The sequence below is a fragment of the Ambystoma mexicanum genome, chromosome 12, assembly GCF_040938575.1.
Source record: "Ambystoma mexicanum isolate Mex_15411 chromosome 12, UKY_AmexF1_1, whole genome shotgun sequence".
Taxonomy (NCBI): domain Eukaryota; kingdom Metazoa; phylum Chordata; class Amphibia; order Caudata; family Ambystomatidae; genus Ambystoma; species Ambystoma mexicanum.
Window position 1 is genome coordinate 1,163,201,089 of NC_090936.1, and position 19,037 is coordinate 1,163,220,125.

General features: G+C 47.8%; 1 protein-coding gene across 1 annotated transcript in view; it reads right to left on the reverse strand.

Moving 5' to 3' along the window:
- Nucleotides 1–19,037, reverse strand: part of TBK1 (TANK binding kinase 1) — an 814,893-nt gene that overhangs the window by 460,411 nt on the left and 335,445 nt on the right. Inside the window, exon 6 of the mRNA XM_069629775.1 lies at nucleotides 13,394–13,554. Coding sequence (XP_069485876.1) covers nucleotides 13,394–13,554 — 161 coding nt within the window. The remainder of the gene's footprint in view (nucleotides 1–13,393; nucleotides 13,555–19,037) is intronic.

Sequence of the window (19,037 nt, forward strand, 5' to 3'; positions counted from 1 at the left end):
CCCTGGCAGCGCAACGCCCTCCAGCTTTCCTCCACGTCGAGACCTCCTCTTCCTCTGGACGAAACACAGACTTGCACCCGCTGCCAGGAACAACTGCCCCCGCTGGAGCGTTCTTCCCATTTTCAGGTACTGTGTCCCGCTTGGCTTCCCTTGCGACACATCATTCGGGGTGACAGTAAATACTCGACTTTCTAACTTGGGTTAGCCTGGGACCTGTTAACTAACTCTTCTTGACTAGATCTCAATCTTTGGTGAACTATTTACAAAGACTCTTTGGGCATAACCCCACTGTGTGATCCTGGACACATTTCGCTTGCTCTCTCTAAGAGTGGGCCTGGCATTTGAACTTCCTTGCTCTCTAGTAGACTTTGCCTAACCTGCCTCACTGTGGTTCTTTGAAAAGTATTGAGATTTGTGTGCTTTCATAACTCTGCCTTTTTCCCTCCCTTTTTCAATAACTTATTAGAGTGCTATCTTATGTTAAGCGCTCACCTCTGTCTGAAAACAAGTGGTGTTTCTCACTAAGACTTGTCTAATAAGTAATCAGGGATATATATATATATAAAAAATGGTGACTGTTGAATTTACTTACCTCTTTTTGTGCTAGTGTAATTTACAAGTGTGTCTTTAAATAAATAATTATATACTTTTACACCAAAGCTCTGGTCAGTGTTTGCTTGTGTTACTGTGTCTCTGTACCTATTGTGTATACTCTATATACTGCCTAACTCATCTTGAGAGAAGTTACACTGCTCTGCCACAGCTACCAGGTAAATCTGGGTGGTGCAGACTGCTACCAATTGGGTTTACTGCCAACCACCTGTAGTCCTAAATCTTTTGCAGTGGTCCCTAAGGGAACTGCACAGGTTTCTGCCTAACAACCGTTGGTATGGCTGTCCCGGAATAAGGACAGAAATCCCAGAGTCTTAAGGTGGTTTTTGTCTCTCCAACCATATGCCTTTCAAACCATCCATCACCCTGGACGTGTGATGGCACAAGCAGACTATTTGTCTTGTGTTCATGCCCTTCCCGAACGTAAAAGCTCAGGAGAGGGGGTCTGTGATAAGGCAGAGGTAAGGAAAGCAGATCAGAACCAGAGGGGTTTGTTCGGTCTCACTAGACATCACAGCAAGGAGAGAGCAAAAGGATGATTGCATGGGGCTGGTCCTACTGGAGTTGATGGACACTTCCCTAAACCAATAGGAAGTCAGTTTTTGGGGCTGTAGGTACTTTTTTCTAATCTACAGGACGTTTTGTGTGTTTTGTTTTGGCCGTACAGGGCCCAGCTGGTCAGGAGGAGGAGCCCTGCTACGAATGGGCTTATTAATGCTGAAAACCCTGAAAAGAGGAAGTAACCCGTTTAGTTAATTTAATATATCGTTGTGAATCAACAGACAGCCCGTTGTTGATCTGTTAGCAGGGGCTGAGGACCGGGTAATTTCTCATCTGGCCTGCAGTGCGTAACTGACAAGGAGAGAAGCTTGGCCTGAACAGATGAGGGTCGCAGAGACGTAAGCCCTGTTGAAGACTCTGAAGCGGAGGGGAAGCTTCAGTCCCAGCTGAGCAAAGGCGTGTCGTGGCCGCGGACGAAGACACCGAGGGAAACGAAGGAAACGAAGCAGACGAGGCAAGCTACAGAACAGGAACGTGTTGGAGAGAGAACGTAAGGTGACGCATATATCTCCCCTGTAACATGGAAAAATTGAAAAATAGTCACTGAAATGTTGAATGGCATCCAGCAAAAGGCAGTGACAATCTGAAAGTAGTAATGCCAATGAACGGAGGAAAGCAAGGTTGAAACCTTCAGTCCCAAATACATGACTAAGACAGATGGACTTTTAAAACAGGAAGCAAACCTAAGCGGCCAAATACGCAGACGAGCCACATTAGAATGAGTGAATAAGAAAACATCTACAATATGCAAGGCGAGAGAATAAAGGAGCAATCAGGACTTTTAATATGAATGTGGAATTTCGCAATACAGAACGGAGTGTTATTTAAAAGTTTAGTCCCGATTCTTTTTTCTTTTAAACTCTGTTTTTTGTAATGTTATTAAAAATCAATAAACAAAACATATAACATTAAACCAACAACATAACTGGCCGTATGGCACTTGGCATAGATGTCATTTCACGTTTTCGCCTCAGAGTGGATGGGGGATCAAGTCTTTTGGACCACCTCATTTCTCATGGCCGTTTTAGTGTTTACTTTTCACGCCTTCCTGTTCTGTGAGCTTATCAAATGGCTGCCCTTCACTGTTTCCCCCCTCCCCTCTCCCGGATTTTCTTCTTCACTGTCTTCTCTTTGTTCAAATAAATTCTGCATCAGAGAGTTCCATGCCATCATTCTCTGTCCCGTTTCCGCCACTCCTTTCTGTACCGCCTTTATCCACACTGCTGTCTCTGTCATTGCCCATTTCTTAAAGTACGCCCACCATACATCTATTTTTGGGCCCTCCCTCGAGTTCCACGCCATTGCTATCCGCCGTTTAGCTAATATGCATAGTAGGTCTGTCATTTTAGCCAGGTGCGCCCTGTGTCTGCCTCCTCTTGGGAAGAGACCCAGCAAGTACAGTTCAGGATTCTCTTCTTGTATTCAGAGTCCACTACTGGCCACTCTCTGTCTAATTTCGGCCCAAAAGACCTGTATCACTGGGCAGGTCCAGAACATGTGTATCATGTCTGCTTGCTCTTCCGGGCAACGGGGCATGTGCGGGGGGCCTCCCGGCATCATTGCGTTCATTCTCTTAGGCGTGAGGTATGCCCTATGCGTGACGTATAGTTGTGCTTGTCTGAACCGTGCGTTCCTTGATACCTTCTTTGGGTATTATAGCACCCTGGACCATTCCTCCTCACCAAGGGGTCTACCGAGTTCCTCTTCCCAGTTCTCTCTGGTGCGTAGCACTTACGAATTGTTAGCTTTTAGCATTTGTTCATACAATCTGGAGGTCGTGTGTCCCCCTTCTGATATGTCGTACCATGCATCCAACTCCCCTTCCATGTCCTCTTGGTCTGGCCACTCTGGCCACCTCTTCTTGATTGTTAGTATTATCCTGTTATATAGGATGAATTGACCTTCGTGTATGTCGCAGTCCTCCACCATGTCCTGGAATTCTGCCCACTGCTTGTCTTTCCTCAAATCTCCAAATTGTGCTGCACCCTTCGCTTCCCATTGGGATCTGTATATTGCAAGTGTTTTGGGATCTGTACCTACTAATCCCGCTAGTGGGATCTGAGCTGAACAAGGGTCCTTGATCTTCTGTAGTCTCCACGCCCTCGCCGACAATGCCATTGCGAGCTTCAGCATGTTTGGTAGGGTCTTGAGCAGGGATTTGTCGAGCCATGGGATCACGTAGATAGTAGGATTTCAGTGCTGGTCGGAGAAGTGTTTTATCTATTGATTTGTCTTCTCCCAGCCATTTAACCACAAATTGCAGTTGCCCTGCTAAATAGTACTTTTCAAAATCGGGCAGCCTGATGCCCCCCTCCTCGTACTCTCTCTGTAAGGTTGTCATGGCGATTTTGCACCTCTCCCCTCCCCACAGGAACCCCTGTGTTATTGTATTCAGTTTCTTAAAGAAGGCTCTGGGTATGGCGTGCGGAATGTTTGTGAAGTAATATAGCAATCTTGGAAGCACCACCATTTTCAGAATGGCCGCTCTACCCATCATCCCCAGTGGGAGTGTCCCCCAGAAACTCATGGCCTTTTGTATTTTATCTAGGGCTGCTAGTGTGTTACGTTTGTGTGACTCTACAGTGTTGTGGTGTATTTCGATTCCTAGATACCGGAAGGAGTGCGGCGCCCACGCCAGATCCATGTCTGGGAGTTCATCCCGGGGCACTCGTTTTAATTCGGCCAGGGGGAAGAGGACAGATTTCTCTTTATTGATGGCAATCCCTGAGAGTCTAGTGTAGGCTTCCGCCGCCTCTAAGAGGCAGGGTAGGCCTCAAGGCGCGGATTGTCCACAAAGAGAAGGATATTGTCTGCATATAGTGAGACCTGATGTACCACTCCATCTATATCTATTCCTGTGTCCTCGTATTCTGCCCTGAGGAACACAACCCATGGCTCCAGGGCCAATATGTATAACATCGGTGATAGAGGGCAGCCCTGCTTGGTTCCCCTGTATATTCTCCATGCTTTCGAGATCTGTCTCCCTGTTTTCACTCTTGCCCTGGGGTCTTTGTATAGCAATCTAATCCATCTAAGAAACCCTTCTCCCATGCCAAAGTGGGCCAAGACACTCAGCAGCCATTTCCAGCTAACTGAATCGAATGCTTTGACGGCGTCTAATGACACTACCGCACATTCGCCCTGTCTCTGGTTTGTCTGTTCTATAACATAATGTAGTCTGAGGAGGTTCCATGGCGTGTTGCGCCCTGGGACATAGCCCGTTTGGTCTGAGTGGATCAGTGTGGGTATCACTAATTTCAAGCGGTTCGCTAAGACCGCTGTGAGTATCTTGACGTCTTGGTTGAGAAGGGAAATTGGTCTATATGACGCACACTCCCCTGGGGGTTTTCTGGGCTTAAGGATCGGCACAATTGTCGTTTCCGACATGCTGTCTGGCAGTTGCGATTCCTCATATGCTTCCTGGTATGTTTCTAACAACTTTGGGGCGATAGTGCTCTTGTATGTCTTATAAAACTCCCCCGGAAGTCCATCGGGGCCCGGGGATTTGCCTGAAGGGAGCTTGGAGATCACCGTCTCCATTTCTTCTACTGTAATAGGAGCATCTAATAGTTGGGCTTGTTCTGCCGTTAGTTTCGGTAATCTTATCTCCGCTAGGGCATCCGGAATGTCTTCCGGTTCCACTTCCGGGTTAGGGGCGTAAAGTTTCTCGTACAAATCAGCGAATAGGGTGTTTATGTGTTCTTGGTTCCTGACCTCTGCCCCCGTTTCGTCTATTAGTACTGCTATGGGGTCTTTTTGTTTTCTTGCTTAGTGAGCCATGCTAGGAGCCTGCTTGGTTTGTCTCCCTCTGCGTGCAGCCTCTAAGTATTTCCCGTAATTTAGCTTCCCCAGTTTCTCCCAGAGTTCCATACATCTTGTCCTTAGTGCTAGGAGTTCCCTGGGTTCTTCACCCGCCCTTTCTGCCCTTCTTTCCTCCCCCTTAATTTCTCCTTCTAGTTTGTCCAGTTCTCTCATAATGGCTACTTTCAGCCCTCCTGTCTTCCCAATCGCCGCCTCCCTTATCACCACCTTAAACGCGTCCCAGAGCGTGGCACTACTTCCCACACTCCCCTCGTTGTGTTCGAAGTAGTCATCTATCGCCACTTGCAAATGTTCCTCCAGTTCGCTGTCCCCCAGTGCCTCCGCTCGGAGACGCCATGTCGGTATTGGGGTTCTCCTATGGGTATACGCCCATGTTGCTAGTATCGGGGCGTGGTCTGAGAGTGTGCGTGCCTTAATGTTAATGCCTGTAAATTCTATTAGAGATTCGGCACCCGTAAATAGGTCATCTATTCGTGTGAATATTCTGTGGGGTGCGCTATAGTGTGTGTACCCCCTCCCGCCTCCGTGTACCTGTCTCCAGACGTCCACCAGCTGCAGTTGTGCAAGGGTTTTCTGGACCTCCCTGGCAGGGGGGGCTGGTTTTCTGTACTTGTCATCTGATCTGTCGAGGAGTGGGTTCAAAGTACAGTTAAAGTCTCCTGCCCAGATGAGCGTAGCTTCCCTATATTGGGCCAATTTGGGCGCTATGTTTCTGAAGAATTCTGTTGCGTCGTGGTTTGGAGCATAGGTATTGGTCAAGCATACCTCTTTATTTTCTAGCATACCATGCACTAGCACAAGTCTTCCCTCGGTGTCACTTTCTTGTTTTATTAGCTGGAACGGTACTCCTGGCGCAATCCATATTAGCGCTCCCCTTGCATAGTTCGAATACGTGGTGCTATAAACTTGTCCTCTCCATTTCTTGCTCATTTTGGCTTGTTTTTCTGATGAAAAGTGCGTCTCCTGGAGCATTGCTATTTTGACTTTGTCTGTTTAACCAGGCGTACACTCTGAGCCTTTTAACATACTCATTGAGGCCTCGCACATTCCAGGTTGCTATTGTTATCTCGTCAGGGTCCATGTGTGCTGCGCTTGTTTCTGCTCTGTCGTCCCATAGCATTCGTTTTGTGCACTGCTCTGCTTATTTTTCTTCCTTCTAGATCTCGGGGTCTTCCTCTCCTCTCCTCTCCAGGGCCACCCCGCCTTTGCATCCGAGGTAACTTCCCATGATTTGTTGCTGTGTGTCTTCTTGTTCCCCACCCTCTCGGGCCATTCTGTGGTCTCTGAAATTGTCTCTCCGATCGGTAGTGCCATGTGCCAGTCGGTCATACTTACTGCTAACCAATACATAAACCATAACCTTTAAACTAACGCCCAGCCACCCAACCCCTGCTCGGGCTTCGCCGCTTCTCTCGCTCTGTCCACCGAGGTGGGGCTGGCTTGCCGCAGCGTGATGCTTCCAAACTAGCATCCTAACTTGTTGAACTTTCTTCTTCAGGGGGGTGGTTTCTTGTGCGATTCTGCTGGAATGGGGCAAGTCGCTCCTCCATCTTGTGCATCTAGCAGGGTCATGTTTCTATATGTTGACGTCTTATTCTTTGGGCTAACGCTTATTTTGTTTTCAGCAAGGCTGATTCTCGTTGTTATTTCGGTTCCTTCGACTTTGCTGGGGGAAGCCCTGCTGATCCATCCATGTGTGGACCTCTTCGGTCGAGTCGAAGAAACGTGATTTCCCTTGGTGTATTACTTTAAGTTTGGCTGGGTATAGGAGCATGTATCTTACTCCAGCTGTCCTGAGGCGCTCTTTAGTTGGGCCAAATTTCGCCCTTTGCTTTTGAACCATCGCTGTATAGTCTGGGTAGATTGTGATCTTGGAGGAGCCCTTCTCAATCACTCCCCCCTCTCTTGAGAACGATAATATTTTCTCTGTGTCCTTGAAATTCATAATCCTGGCAATCATCACTCTTGGAGGGGCACCGGGTTGCGGTCTTTTGGTCAATGCCCTGTGTGCCCTCTCCACCGTGAAGCCCTGGGACAGTTTGCCGGCACCAATCTCTTGGAGTAAGATAGTCTCAACATATTCTGTGGGGTCTCTACCCTCTTCGCCCTCCGGAAGTCCGAGTATACGGATGTTATTCCTGCGTGCCCTTCCTTCCGCATCTTCTGCCCTTTGTTCGAGGATCTTGATCTTCTGTATTACCTCCGACATTTGCGTTTGTGCGACTGCCACGTCTGTGGTGTTTTGTTGCACTTGCTGTTCTGTTGTTGTTACCCTATCCATCAGGTTTCTGGCGTCCTGGCAGAGAAGGCCTACATCTACCATGACGGTGTCGAGTTTGTTTTCTGACGCCTTTAGGGCGCCTATTGCTGTGTCCATTTTGGCCTCGAGGGATGTTTGCAGGGCCGCTATGGCTTCTAGGATCGGTCCATCATTTGTGTCTCCCAGCCGTTGTATTGTGCTTGAGGAGGCCATTGCTGCGTCGGGCTAAATAGATTGCGTGTTCCTGGGTGTTTTGGTGAAGGTTTCTATGCTGGTTTGCTTTGATTTACTTTCCGTTTTCCGGTTCGACATTCTCTCTGGGGTCCAATTGAATGCTGCGTAGTGGTCAATGGATCTAGGTCCGGTCCGCTGTTAGTTGATAGGTGTCCCAGGCTTATTTCCCAGGTCTCCGGCCGTGGGCTTTGTCGTTCGTGTGTCCCAATGTACTTTCCTCCTTCTCCAAGTTAACGCCTCACCTTGTGATCCGCGCAGTTTGTAGCGGGTCTCCGGGCTATGGGGTCCTTATTTATCCTGCTGTTGCGTCCGTCCCGACTCGTGTGGCCCTTGTTGTGGTTTCACAGAGGCGGTCGCGACCGGTGCGCTTCGCTCCCTTGTCGGGGCTCAGGTGGCCTTTCTCTCCACTGGGCTTCCTCGGCCTGGTCTTCCCGCGATGTCCTTGTCGGCGCTCCTTGTTCCGCCTCCTGGGTCGCCCTGGTTCGGCTCCACCACCTCTCCAGAGGGCCCCCGATGTTATGGGTGTTGTTTCCCTCCCTGGTCGGTCGTGCAGCACCTGTGGACTTTTTCCTTTCGGGTTGCGGAGCTCCGACGTTCTTTCTCGGCTGCTCAGGTCCTCGCGCCTGCCATTTTGTTTTTCGCAGGTGGCGCCTACTTTCGCTTTTTTCTCTGCGATCCTTACTCCGTTTTTCATCGGGAGAATCAGCGAGTGCTCTGCTACTGTTCCGACATCCGTATCTGTTAGTCTGGGCTCTTTACCAGTCGTTTTGTGCCCATGTGGTTCGAATCTCTGCAGGATCTCGGCAGAGCTCTGCGATCGTGCCTCCTACAGCATGGCTGCCTAGCCACGCCCCCTTCGTCCTGATTCTTATCACCAAAAGGGATAAAATGAAAAAAAGAGATCACTCTCTTACCTGACTTGAGTAATCAACCCTGCAGTTTCTTCACAGAGCTCAGAGAGCGAACAACCAGCTCTGTTTTCCTAAGGTTCACCCTTATCAAAGAGAGAGAAAGTTTTGTGCGTTCTTGACTTTTAAGAAAAAAATAAAAATCAGTTCCGTTTTCTGTCGTTTATCCTGCCACAAATTTGTGACACAATCCTAGTGCCGTTGTGTCAAACAAAAAAGGGCCTATCCTAAGAAACCTATTGCCAAACCTCACAACGAATACAAAAAAAGGTGTGGGATATTTCTCAAGAAAAGAAAGAAGTGTACTCAAATAATATTATACAAGTCTGCGGTAGCTTGGGTCTCCCTTCCCCACGTTTTGACCACGGGTAAGAAGTGAGCTTGGAGCACAGTACAGTCTCAGACTTTCCAGCAAGAGATGACAGTTCAAATGCCAGTTCTCTGCATAGTCGATGGCGAAGTCTCGTTTCCTGTGAAAGTTTCCTGCCTTCGAGGTCTGATGAGGTCAAATAACAAAAACAAAAGTTCCTTTAACAAATGAACGTTCATTTGCAATGTTCGCTGGGTGACGGGATCACCCCTGGGTTGCCTTCTTATGGGAGTCGACCCTTCTCATTCACTTATCACAGTTTCACGTAGGGTGACTATTTCACCCCTGGTTCCCCCTCTTCAGGGTGCTGACCCTTCTTGTATCGTATTCCGCAAACATATCAATGTTCCTTGACCAAACAACTTTGGTGATAGCTTCACTCCTGGATCTCCCTCGGTCCGGCTTGAGTCTTGCAGGATTTCTCCTCCCGCTATGTCTTAAGGTCTTTTTCTTGGGTGATGGCTTCACCCCCGGATCTCCCTCGGTCGAGCTCGGAGCCCTCTTGACTTCATATTCACTTTACTCTCAATTGTTATGGAATTCACTTCCCCTTTTTCTCTCTCGATGCGGAAGTCGTCCCGTGCTGTCAAAGTGCTTATAGATCAAAGTCTTTCGATTGAACTGGGATTTTGCTCGACCCTCTGTATGACCACTTTGACCTATTTCGCTGGCCCTCCTATGGCCTTCTGATACTTCTAGTTTCTCTTATATGGGGCTCGACCAGAGTCTAATGAATTAGCACCCAAGTGGTGCCGGTTTCCCTCTGCAGCTGGGCTCCCCTTCCGCCTTTTTACAGTTCATTCAAAGTTTGTTAAACTTGGTGCAAAATGCCACTTTGTGCTTCTCATTCAACACATCCCGGTTCTTATCGATTCTGCCCTCGACTCACCGGCTGTGAGGAACAGCTTGGCTGTTGCCTCTTTGGAGTCAATGCCGGAACCACGGGTGCAGGAGTTTCCCTCGTTCCTGCTTATCGGCATAGGTGTACCGCCGACATCTGCTGCAGGATGCTTGTGCCATTGCTCGCGGTCTTAAGCTCTCTTGCAGAAAGGCTCTGCGGGTCTGGGATGAAAAGGGCAAGGTCACTTCTCTCCTCGCCACCCTATTGCTTCCTGCCTCCTTTCTAATTTTCTTGAACTGCTGCAGGTTAGCTGTCTCGTTGTACTGTCTGTAGTGCTCGCCTTCCTCTTACTGCGCTCGCTTGCTCCACCTTTTAACCCTGTGGGGAAAAGGAAGGGCCATCAGAGGTGTGTGTGGTTCAAGTTAATCATCTGACTTTGCCTGACCCTCGGATTGGGACATGTCAGGTACAGAGGCTTAACATTAGTCTGTTTGTGGTGGGCGCAAGTGTTTGTGTCGGAAAAGGGGAAGTTTGAATGTCAGAGCATCCTACAGAATCAGAAGGGAAAGAGGTGTTGTATGGGATCATATCCTTTGCATTTGGGTTGGGGGTGCTCTCGGAAGGATAGGTTTTGAAGGGTTCGTTAAATGGGCGAGAATGACCGGGATGAAGAACAGAACATAGAGTATCATGGGAACGATAGTGTTCCGTCATAGTAGGTTGGGATTTTGGGAAATGACAATCAGGGGGGACGTGTTTGGTAGGGTTTGCAGGGTAAGCAGGAATAGCTGGGGTCGTGACATGAATGAAGGGGATTGTTGGGAATCGTAGTGTTTTGTCTGTACAAGTAGGGAATGCAGAAAATGATAATCAGAGGAACGGAAAGAAGGATAGGGAGTATTCGAATGGAGACCAAAGAAACAAAGATTCTGGGAGTTGTGCTTTTTGGGTGTAATGGAAATTCAGACTTGGAGGATTGATTACGAACGGAGGGGTTGTTTGATCTCGGCTTGAGAGATCTAATGGGAACAAGGGGGGCAGATGAGGTACAGCCCATAAAGTCTCAGGGATCTCCCGCTCATCATCTCCCCTGGTAACATACCACGTATCAACTGGGGCATTTCCCCAAGCATAACCCCGGGTACCCCAATCCAGGTGATCTTCCCTCGCTCGTCCATCCCCAGGGTTGGGAACTGAGAGCACGAGCCCTCCCCTGGCCACTTGAATAAGGGTTTCCATGAGGTCTACTTGGGAGAAAACCCTCCGGTTTCTTACAAGGCTCACACCTCCCTAGTCACATAGAGGACTAGGGAGGTAACCCCTCTCCACAAGGGGGCTTCCCCTTGAGGAGAGGGGACAAATTCCTTGGATTCATCACACTTCACTCTCAAGTCTCCATCCTAGGAGAATTCAAATCAAATTTACTGGGGTGGCAAAAAAAGACTTGTGATCATTTGTCAGGCACGTTAGGATGGCTTTATTCCATAATCCTAAAAGTATGACTATTGTATGGGAGGATTGATCCAAGGGACACCCCTACCCTGCATCCTCTTCCCCCCTATGAAGTCCATGGCTCGTCAGGGGTTCCCCCTGCCACCAGGGCCCAGGTGGTGGGTGGGCCACTGGCTGAAGACATTGACCAAACATGCTGTATTTAGCTAGGCCCTGGAAACCATTTTGTGAAATAAAGATGGTTTGAGCCCTGTGCACCACAGAGCGGCCCCCACCCTTGGAGAGATTCACTTATCCCTGTGGCCGCAGCTCTCTGGCAGATCCGCTGAGAGCCGGTTCCCACGAACAGACGGACATGAGCTAGTGTTAGATACCAACACTGTAACATTTCACCTTCCGCAGTGTATCGCTGTTCCCAGTATGACCCCGCCAGCAGGGCCGGGGTGGAAAAGAACTGTAAAATGGTCCCCTGACAAAAGCAGAGTCCCCAAATACTAATGAGCAAACCACCTGTGATGAAATTTTTCTCCCCATGACCTTTCTGACTGAAAACCTGTAACCTCCATGAAGATGGCAGAATGTGTGCTTATATGACATTCGGGATGAAGTACCCACATCCCTGTAGCTATGCGCAATTGGTAAAAGTGCCCTGGGGTTTTCATGTTATGTGTTTCGCCGAGAAGATTGCACCCCCAGGTCCCATGCCATAACTGAACTAATGCTGCTAGAGTGCAAAGGAAGACAAATACAACCCTATTGGGAGCTCATGTAAGTGGTGCACGAAAATGCACCATAGGTACGTCCAAGCTCACTATGTGTCACTGCCGTCAGTCTTATTAGCGGGTTGTTCCTGCGTGCTCCACAAACCTTACTACTACATCGCTTACCGCACATGTATAGAAATGTAACAAAATGTTGTGGTTGTTAAATACTTAGTGTATAGGTAACGCGTTTGAAATGGCCATGTGAAAGGCTCTAACAATGTCAAAACATAAGCTTTGAAAAGACTCAACGAGTATTGTATATTATGTGAATGTTTATGTCTCTTGCACTTAAATCTGCAACACACAAGGAAAATACCTTCATGAGCATATGCAAGGCCATTCCCTCTTCCTCCCATTGAAGCCTGCCAGACGAAAAAGCAGAGGCCTGTGCTGCTCTGCTCCACCTCCCCCAATTCGGCTGGAGCCGCTTCAAACATTCACATTCCCCCCGCAGCACCCAAGGCCACGGCCTGCCACCTGAATTATTTACAACCCAGCAGTAAACCCCGGCCTTAAAACACAGATCCAAAGGCGCCCTTTCTTAGGCTCCACGACCCACCGGCTCACCTTAGGTTAATGGCCCCTGTAAAATTAGGACACCCAATATTATAGCAACACTACAGGAACACATTCATAATGACTTCTAACAAGACATGATAACTTGGACAGCCCGTCCCATGCCCTGAGACCCAACCTCGCGACCTATGATACCCGGTCAACAGGACGATGGTAACCATGTATTGATGTATCACCAAAAGACCCTACTCTAGCTGCATTCCTCCTGTGTTGCATTAACCTGTAGAATAACCTATTGGAAGATTTATCGGAGAAGATAATATTGCAATGTTGAATGACTGCGGTGTGCGTGGCCTTAGGGCAGAAAGTCAGGAAAGACGTTCATCACTGACACTGGTCACGGCTGGCACAACAACACCGTCCGGATGAGCCCAGCTGACCTGCCCGGCCCAGCCCACGAGGGTAACCAGTGACGTCCACCGACCACGGCAAACCACATTGCAGCAGCACCTAGAGTTAGTCGTCGCCACCCAATGCCAACAAACTTGTGCCCCCTATAGCATGTAGGTTATGACTTTTTTTGTAAATATATACGCCTGTCTTTGCTATTGTCAGTCAGAGCGCTCTCAGAGTTTGCAGAGTCCTTTGCATGCCCTATTCTGATTGATAAACTCCCATTTAAGCTCACCCGCACTTTGTCCTAGCCTTATTCCCATCTTGGGAGAGTCCATTATTGTCTCTCATTGTGGGGAGGATCGTGCTATCTGGGGGACGCTCGCCTTCACTATGCAATCAATAATGAAGGCTGCATGGCTAAAATAATGCACACACTTGGCCGGCGTATCACAGATCTAGATCTAGTCAATTTAACATTCACATAAGCAGTAGTAAACAAGCGTATGGTTTCAGGGCACAACACCAAGCTCGGATTCGAATGATGTGGAACAACTCTAATGTCCGTTTCTGCAAAGCCTTTTTTTGAAGTTGTAACACTAAACTTAGCAAATAAAACACCCATGGCCAATTACGGAGGGTTTCTCCTTATCAACTTACATCATCTCCTTATTCCTGCGAGGCCCCTCAAAGGGTCTGAAGGGAAGGCTGCCGGTGGCAGCATGGTAAAATGTCACGCCAATACTCCATAGATCCACGGTAGCACCATACTTCTTCTGATGGTCTTTCCTCAGGACAGCTCGCTCGTACATGTCGGGATGCTTCAGAGGGGGGAAAGAATCCAAAAATGAAAAAGAGCAGGAAGAAGACATGCATCTTTTATATCACTGATCAAACTAGCCAGTCGATGTGGCACATGACTGTACTATGGGCTGGGCTTAGACATTATATCCCTTGAAGTGGGGCAGAAAATGAAGATGTCAGAGCATTTATGGCACTTAATGTGTAGCGAAAGCGTATCCAGACAAAGAGAGTGACTATTATGGAGAACAAGACAATTCTTTGCAAGCTGGCAGTGTATATTAATACAGGAAGCAATCAAAAAGGGTATACATTGATACATATGAGGAGAAACTTTCATTAACAGAAATGCAGTATATGTGATCCAATAGCTACAGAGATCCACAGTATTTGCACAGTCAATGTCACCAACAAAGTAATCAAACAAAACAAACTCACATAAACCACATGAGTGTTTGAGTAGATTTCCATCTTTGTGCGAAATTCTCTTCAACTGGGAGTCCCCCAGCACTTTTTGTTGGACTCTTGGATTGGACTGATTCTCCTGAGTGAGCAGGAACCATTTACATGCTCACTCATTCTTTTATTCTAATCATGGCAACCCTTTTTACCTCTTTGTGGATCAATGCTTTCCTCCAATTTGAAAAGACATCTACACTTCACTAAAGCACTTTCTGTGCAGTGTTACTAGAGGCTCCTAGAACTTACCTGTGATTGTTTTTACTTTACTTGACAAACTCTTAAAAGTTACCTAAGTAGGGGAATACTTTTTATCCCACCTGTGTTTTATTTTTCAGCATCAGCACATCCCGCCTAAAGTGCAGTGTTGAGGGGATCCAATGTATTCCTTTTCTCGACTCGCCAGTAGATTTTTGGTTACTGTGACAGGTCTATCTGTTTAGGCTGGTGGCAGTGTACCTTTTACACAACATTTTGTGAACTTTCATTGCAGGCTGTCTTCAAAGCTGCGGTAGGGGAACACAAGAGACACCATGTGCCCAAAATGGTGTCTGTATTTTTTAAGCCCTAAACATGGCCTGTCCTTTCTTATTTCTTCTTCAACCCTGCTAGGTGGGGGAGGGTCCTCTTGTCCCATTGTCTTCGCCAGACTTCGCTTGGAAAGCCAGCGAGACCGCTTTGAGTGACTGGCAGGGCAGGGACTGGGAGAGGTAAACCGACACTCCCCTGTACTTTGTCCTGCAGTGTGCCTGAGAGAAACCAGTTCAAAATTGGAGACTGGCTGTCCACACTGGACAGCCATCCCCAAGTTTGAATGGTGCATGGGGTACGATTGGTGGACTCCAGGAGGTCCTGGAGCTGAAACCCACAGTCGACCAATGGAACAGAAGAATATAAAGAATGAAAGAAGACACCAGAAACTTCCAGCGACCGCCAGCACCTGCTGAGTAACCGCTGCTGTCCTAACCTCAACTTCTAAGTGACAGGGAAGTTCCGAAGACTATGACTTCCTCCCTTGAACTTGTGGGGCTAACCAGTCCCAAGACAAACTGCATTATGCACCATACCTTGAAGAGCTGCGACCTCCATGGCCTACAAACCGCTAATACAGCGGCATAGTCTCCTGATGCACGGTTTCGCCCAAATCTTTGTGGGCATCATTCTAAGCCTGCAGTGACCTGATCTGGCTACCAAAAGCCCCTCACCGGAGAGGAGGACGAAAAAATTAGAAGAATCACCCGCTGCAACAACTGTCCTTCAACCAAGCCTGAAAAAGGCACCAACAAGCCAGAACCGAGAAGATCCTTTTCTGTGTGTCCGTCTGCACGAGAGCTGCTGCCAGATCCACGGAAGTCCCTTTCTTCTGCCGTTAAGACTGAGAAACCAGTGACCGGGCCTGCTTTCACCTCACCGCTGGAACCGTCCTGCAGCAACTGTTTCATCACCTGAAGGTACTGTCCTACCCCTGGTACAACTTACCTGTGGGTTGCTCGCTTGATCCCATGATCCTCGGGGCTGCAGATAGCTTTATCTCGCACTCCTCCAGGTCGCCCATTCTGTTACATTGGGGTGGACCACCCATTGTATGTATTGAAATTTCTAAAGCGCGAGCCAAGGCCCGGAGGCATCTGGGCACTGGGTGGGAGAGACCAGTGGGGAGTCAAAAACCAAAACAAAGGCAGCACAAACAGAAAAGTTACAGAAAACTGAACTCCTCAGGTAAAGCTCAGAGTGCCAGAGGCAGAGCGTTCCAAAGCCTAGGTGCTTTGACAGAAAAGGAGCGGCCTACTGATCTCGACTTCTGGAATCGTGGCACAACAAGGAACATTGCCTGGGGGAAGAAGTATATGCTTTGTGGTGCAGAAAAGTAAGGCCGTTAAGGCAATACACAGGACCTTGAACTCAATCAGTTTCCTAACTGGAAGCCAGTATAGTTTACCCAATAACATGGTGACATGGTCAGATCGGGGAGCCTGAAATTCTAAGCGGGCTGCAGCGGTCTGAAAGATCTGAACTCTTTGGGTAAGACAGAGTGGTTGACCTAGGAAGATCCCATTACAGTAGTCAGGAGAGCCTATTGTAGAAGAGGTAACCACCATGGTTCAGCAATTAGAAGGAAGAAAAGGCAGACATTTCCTAAGTAATTTTTATTTGAGAAAACCTGTGCCACAGACTGAGGAAATTTGAGCCTCATGGGAGCCAGAGGGGAGGATTTTTACTCCTAGGCTTTTGACAATAGGACAAAGTGTGGCAGATGGCTGAAAGACTCAGGCCAGCAGGTGGAATTCCAGGACGCGCTAGGGGCGGCGGTTCCAAAGAACAAAACTTCAGTTTTACTGCCGTTAAGTTCAAGACTATTGTTAGCCATCCAAACGGAAACTGCTGTCAGACGGTTGTTCAGAGTAAAAGAAAGATCAGATGTCTGGGAGTCGAGACAAAAGAGTAGTTGTGTGCCATCCACATATGTGTAAAAACGGATACCAAAAGAGGAAGTAAGATCAGCAAGAGGGCAGAGATAAACGATAAAACAGTAAAGGGGTGAGAGAGGAACCCTGGGGGACACCACACGTCACTGTATGGTGCAGCAGAAAAAGGGACCAATGAGACTGTTGACGGTCAGACAGAAAAGAAATAAACCAGTCTGATGTGCCTCTAAAACCTGCCTGTGCCAGCCACTGAGCTGTGGTCGACTGCATTAAAAGCCGCGTAGAAGTCAAGAAGAATCTAAACACCAGACTCTCTGCGGTCTAGCATCAGCGCAAGGTCATCGAGAACCGAAATCATTACTGATTCAGTTCCCATAGCGGGTCTAAACCTGTTTGGAAACAGTGAAGGTCATTTGACTCTAAAAACAGAGAAGGCTGGGGTGTGACTATCACTTCCATAAGTTTCATGATGGCTGGGAGAAGTGAGACAGGACGGTATTTGTCAGGAAGGGAGGGGGTTGAGGTGAGGTTGCTTCAGAAGCAGAGCCACAACAGCAGGCTTGAGAGAAGGAGGGATCAAACCATGTGCGAAGGAATATTTAACAGCTGTAGTAAGTAAAGCAATGCAATCAGATGGTAAAGATTGTAGCAGGTGAAGTGGATGGGATCCGTATGTGAGGCGGATTGAGATGATTTAGTGTTTTGTGCACAGTCTGATCAGAGACTGCGTCAAAGTAAAAAGATTATTTGGGTTTACATGAAAAATCAGCAGTAGATCTGTTGGGACCGTTGGGGGAGATAGAATTCTGGATTTCTGTGATTTTTTTTTACTGGAAAAAAGAACTTATCATTACACGTTGCTTGGGAGCGAGAGGGGCCATGAGCCATGCGGGAGGGGGTGGATAACTCATTTACAAGTTTGAATAATTCACAAGAAGAGCAGGACGATGTTAGAATGAGTTCTGCGTAGAGAATGTGCAGCCTAAATGGCCTTGTCGTAGGCCTGAGAAGCCAGATTATATAGTGTTCATGAGTCAGAATCGTATCTAAGCCTCCATTTCCGTTCGGCCCTACGGACTGCTTGTTTGAAGGGCAGAAGTTCAGATGTGAACCAAGGGGCTGTGGGTGTGGAGCAGCTCGGGGCACATTTTAGTGGTGCTAAAGTGTCCGCCATAGTTGACAGAGCAATAGTAAGAGATGTACAGGGATCAAATTGATCTCCACTGGAATACTTGATTTGCTAAAATATCTTTAAGATGAGATGCAATTTGGTCTGGGGTCTTTGGTCACTGACGCAGACAGGAATGCAGAGGTCCCCTAGGTCTGAATGAGGTAGACAGCGATAAAATTAAGAATGGTAAGATATAAGATATAGCGATCTGACCAAATAACAGGTAGTGGGGTGAAAGTGACTAAAGAGTCTTCTAGAGAAAAAATAATATATAAGGTGTTACCTTTGTTGTGATTAGAAAGCTGGTTGCAGACATGCAGATCAAGGTCCACCATGTCAGCAAAAAGTTTAGCTGCTTGGGAATAGTTATTATCGTTAACATGTACATTGGAATCACCTAGAATAATGAGGTTAGAGTAGGTGAGAGATATCCGCACTCAGTTGTAAGAAATAATTTATGAAATAGAGTGAGAGACATGCAGGGGGCCGGTAAACCACAAGAAAGTGAATAGACCAGTTAGGAGTCGCAGAAAATTGAGTGAGGAGTTTGCAGGGCAAGGTGTGAGTAAAGGGGATCATAGAGCATTCAAGATAAGCAGAGTGTATAAAAGCTACATCGCCTCCAACTGTGTGGCCGGGCCGGTCAAGATGTTTTAGTGTGTAGCCTGGGGGTGTAGCAGCTGTACAAAGTCAGGACCGGATGTTGTGTTGAAGCAGGTTTCAGTCAGAAAAATGTATCAGGCAAGTAAATACTAAGTACATCAAAAATATGATCGCAGTGTGCAAGAGCGGAACGTGCATTTAGCAGTAATCCTGTCCAGTCCTTGCCTTTACAATCTGATAGTGCCTGGAGCCGGGTCTGTGATTGAGGTATTCAGGGATGACCAAGAAGGCAGTCTGAAGTCAGTAGGAAAGAGTACTTTCGGGGGCTAACAAGTTCAGCTCTGCTAAAAATCCTCATAGTGGGGTTTGAAACGGGAAGGACGCAGCCTCAGTTTCCCAGCTTTTGTAGCACAGATATGCATTGTACTCTAACTAGGCCTTCGTACACTGGTCCTTGGGGCAAACCTACAAGGGAACAACCAGATTCCCTTGCCTTTGTAAAACAAACTTTACTTATCTGCAATACTGAAGAGACTCCGGCTGGACTGCGCCATACTGGACCTTTTACCCCGCTTTCCTGCCTTTCCTGCTCTACCCCTGACCACTGAATACTTTGAGGCTCACTTAAGATCGGGTTGGACCCAGCATCCGACCACCCACCTGAGACTGAACGCAGCTTGTTCCAGGAAAATCAGCATTGCGAGAGGGACCAGGCAAGGGTGCCCCTTCTCCCCGCTTATCTTTGCTCTCTCTGTGGAACCGATTGCCAGCAGGATCCGGGGGAACCCAACAATCCAGGGCCTGGAACTTAAGGGGGAATCCTAATAAACTGCCCTCTACGCGG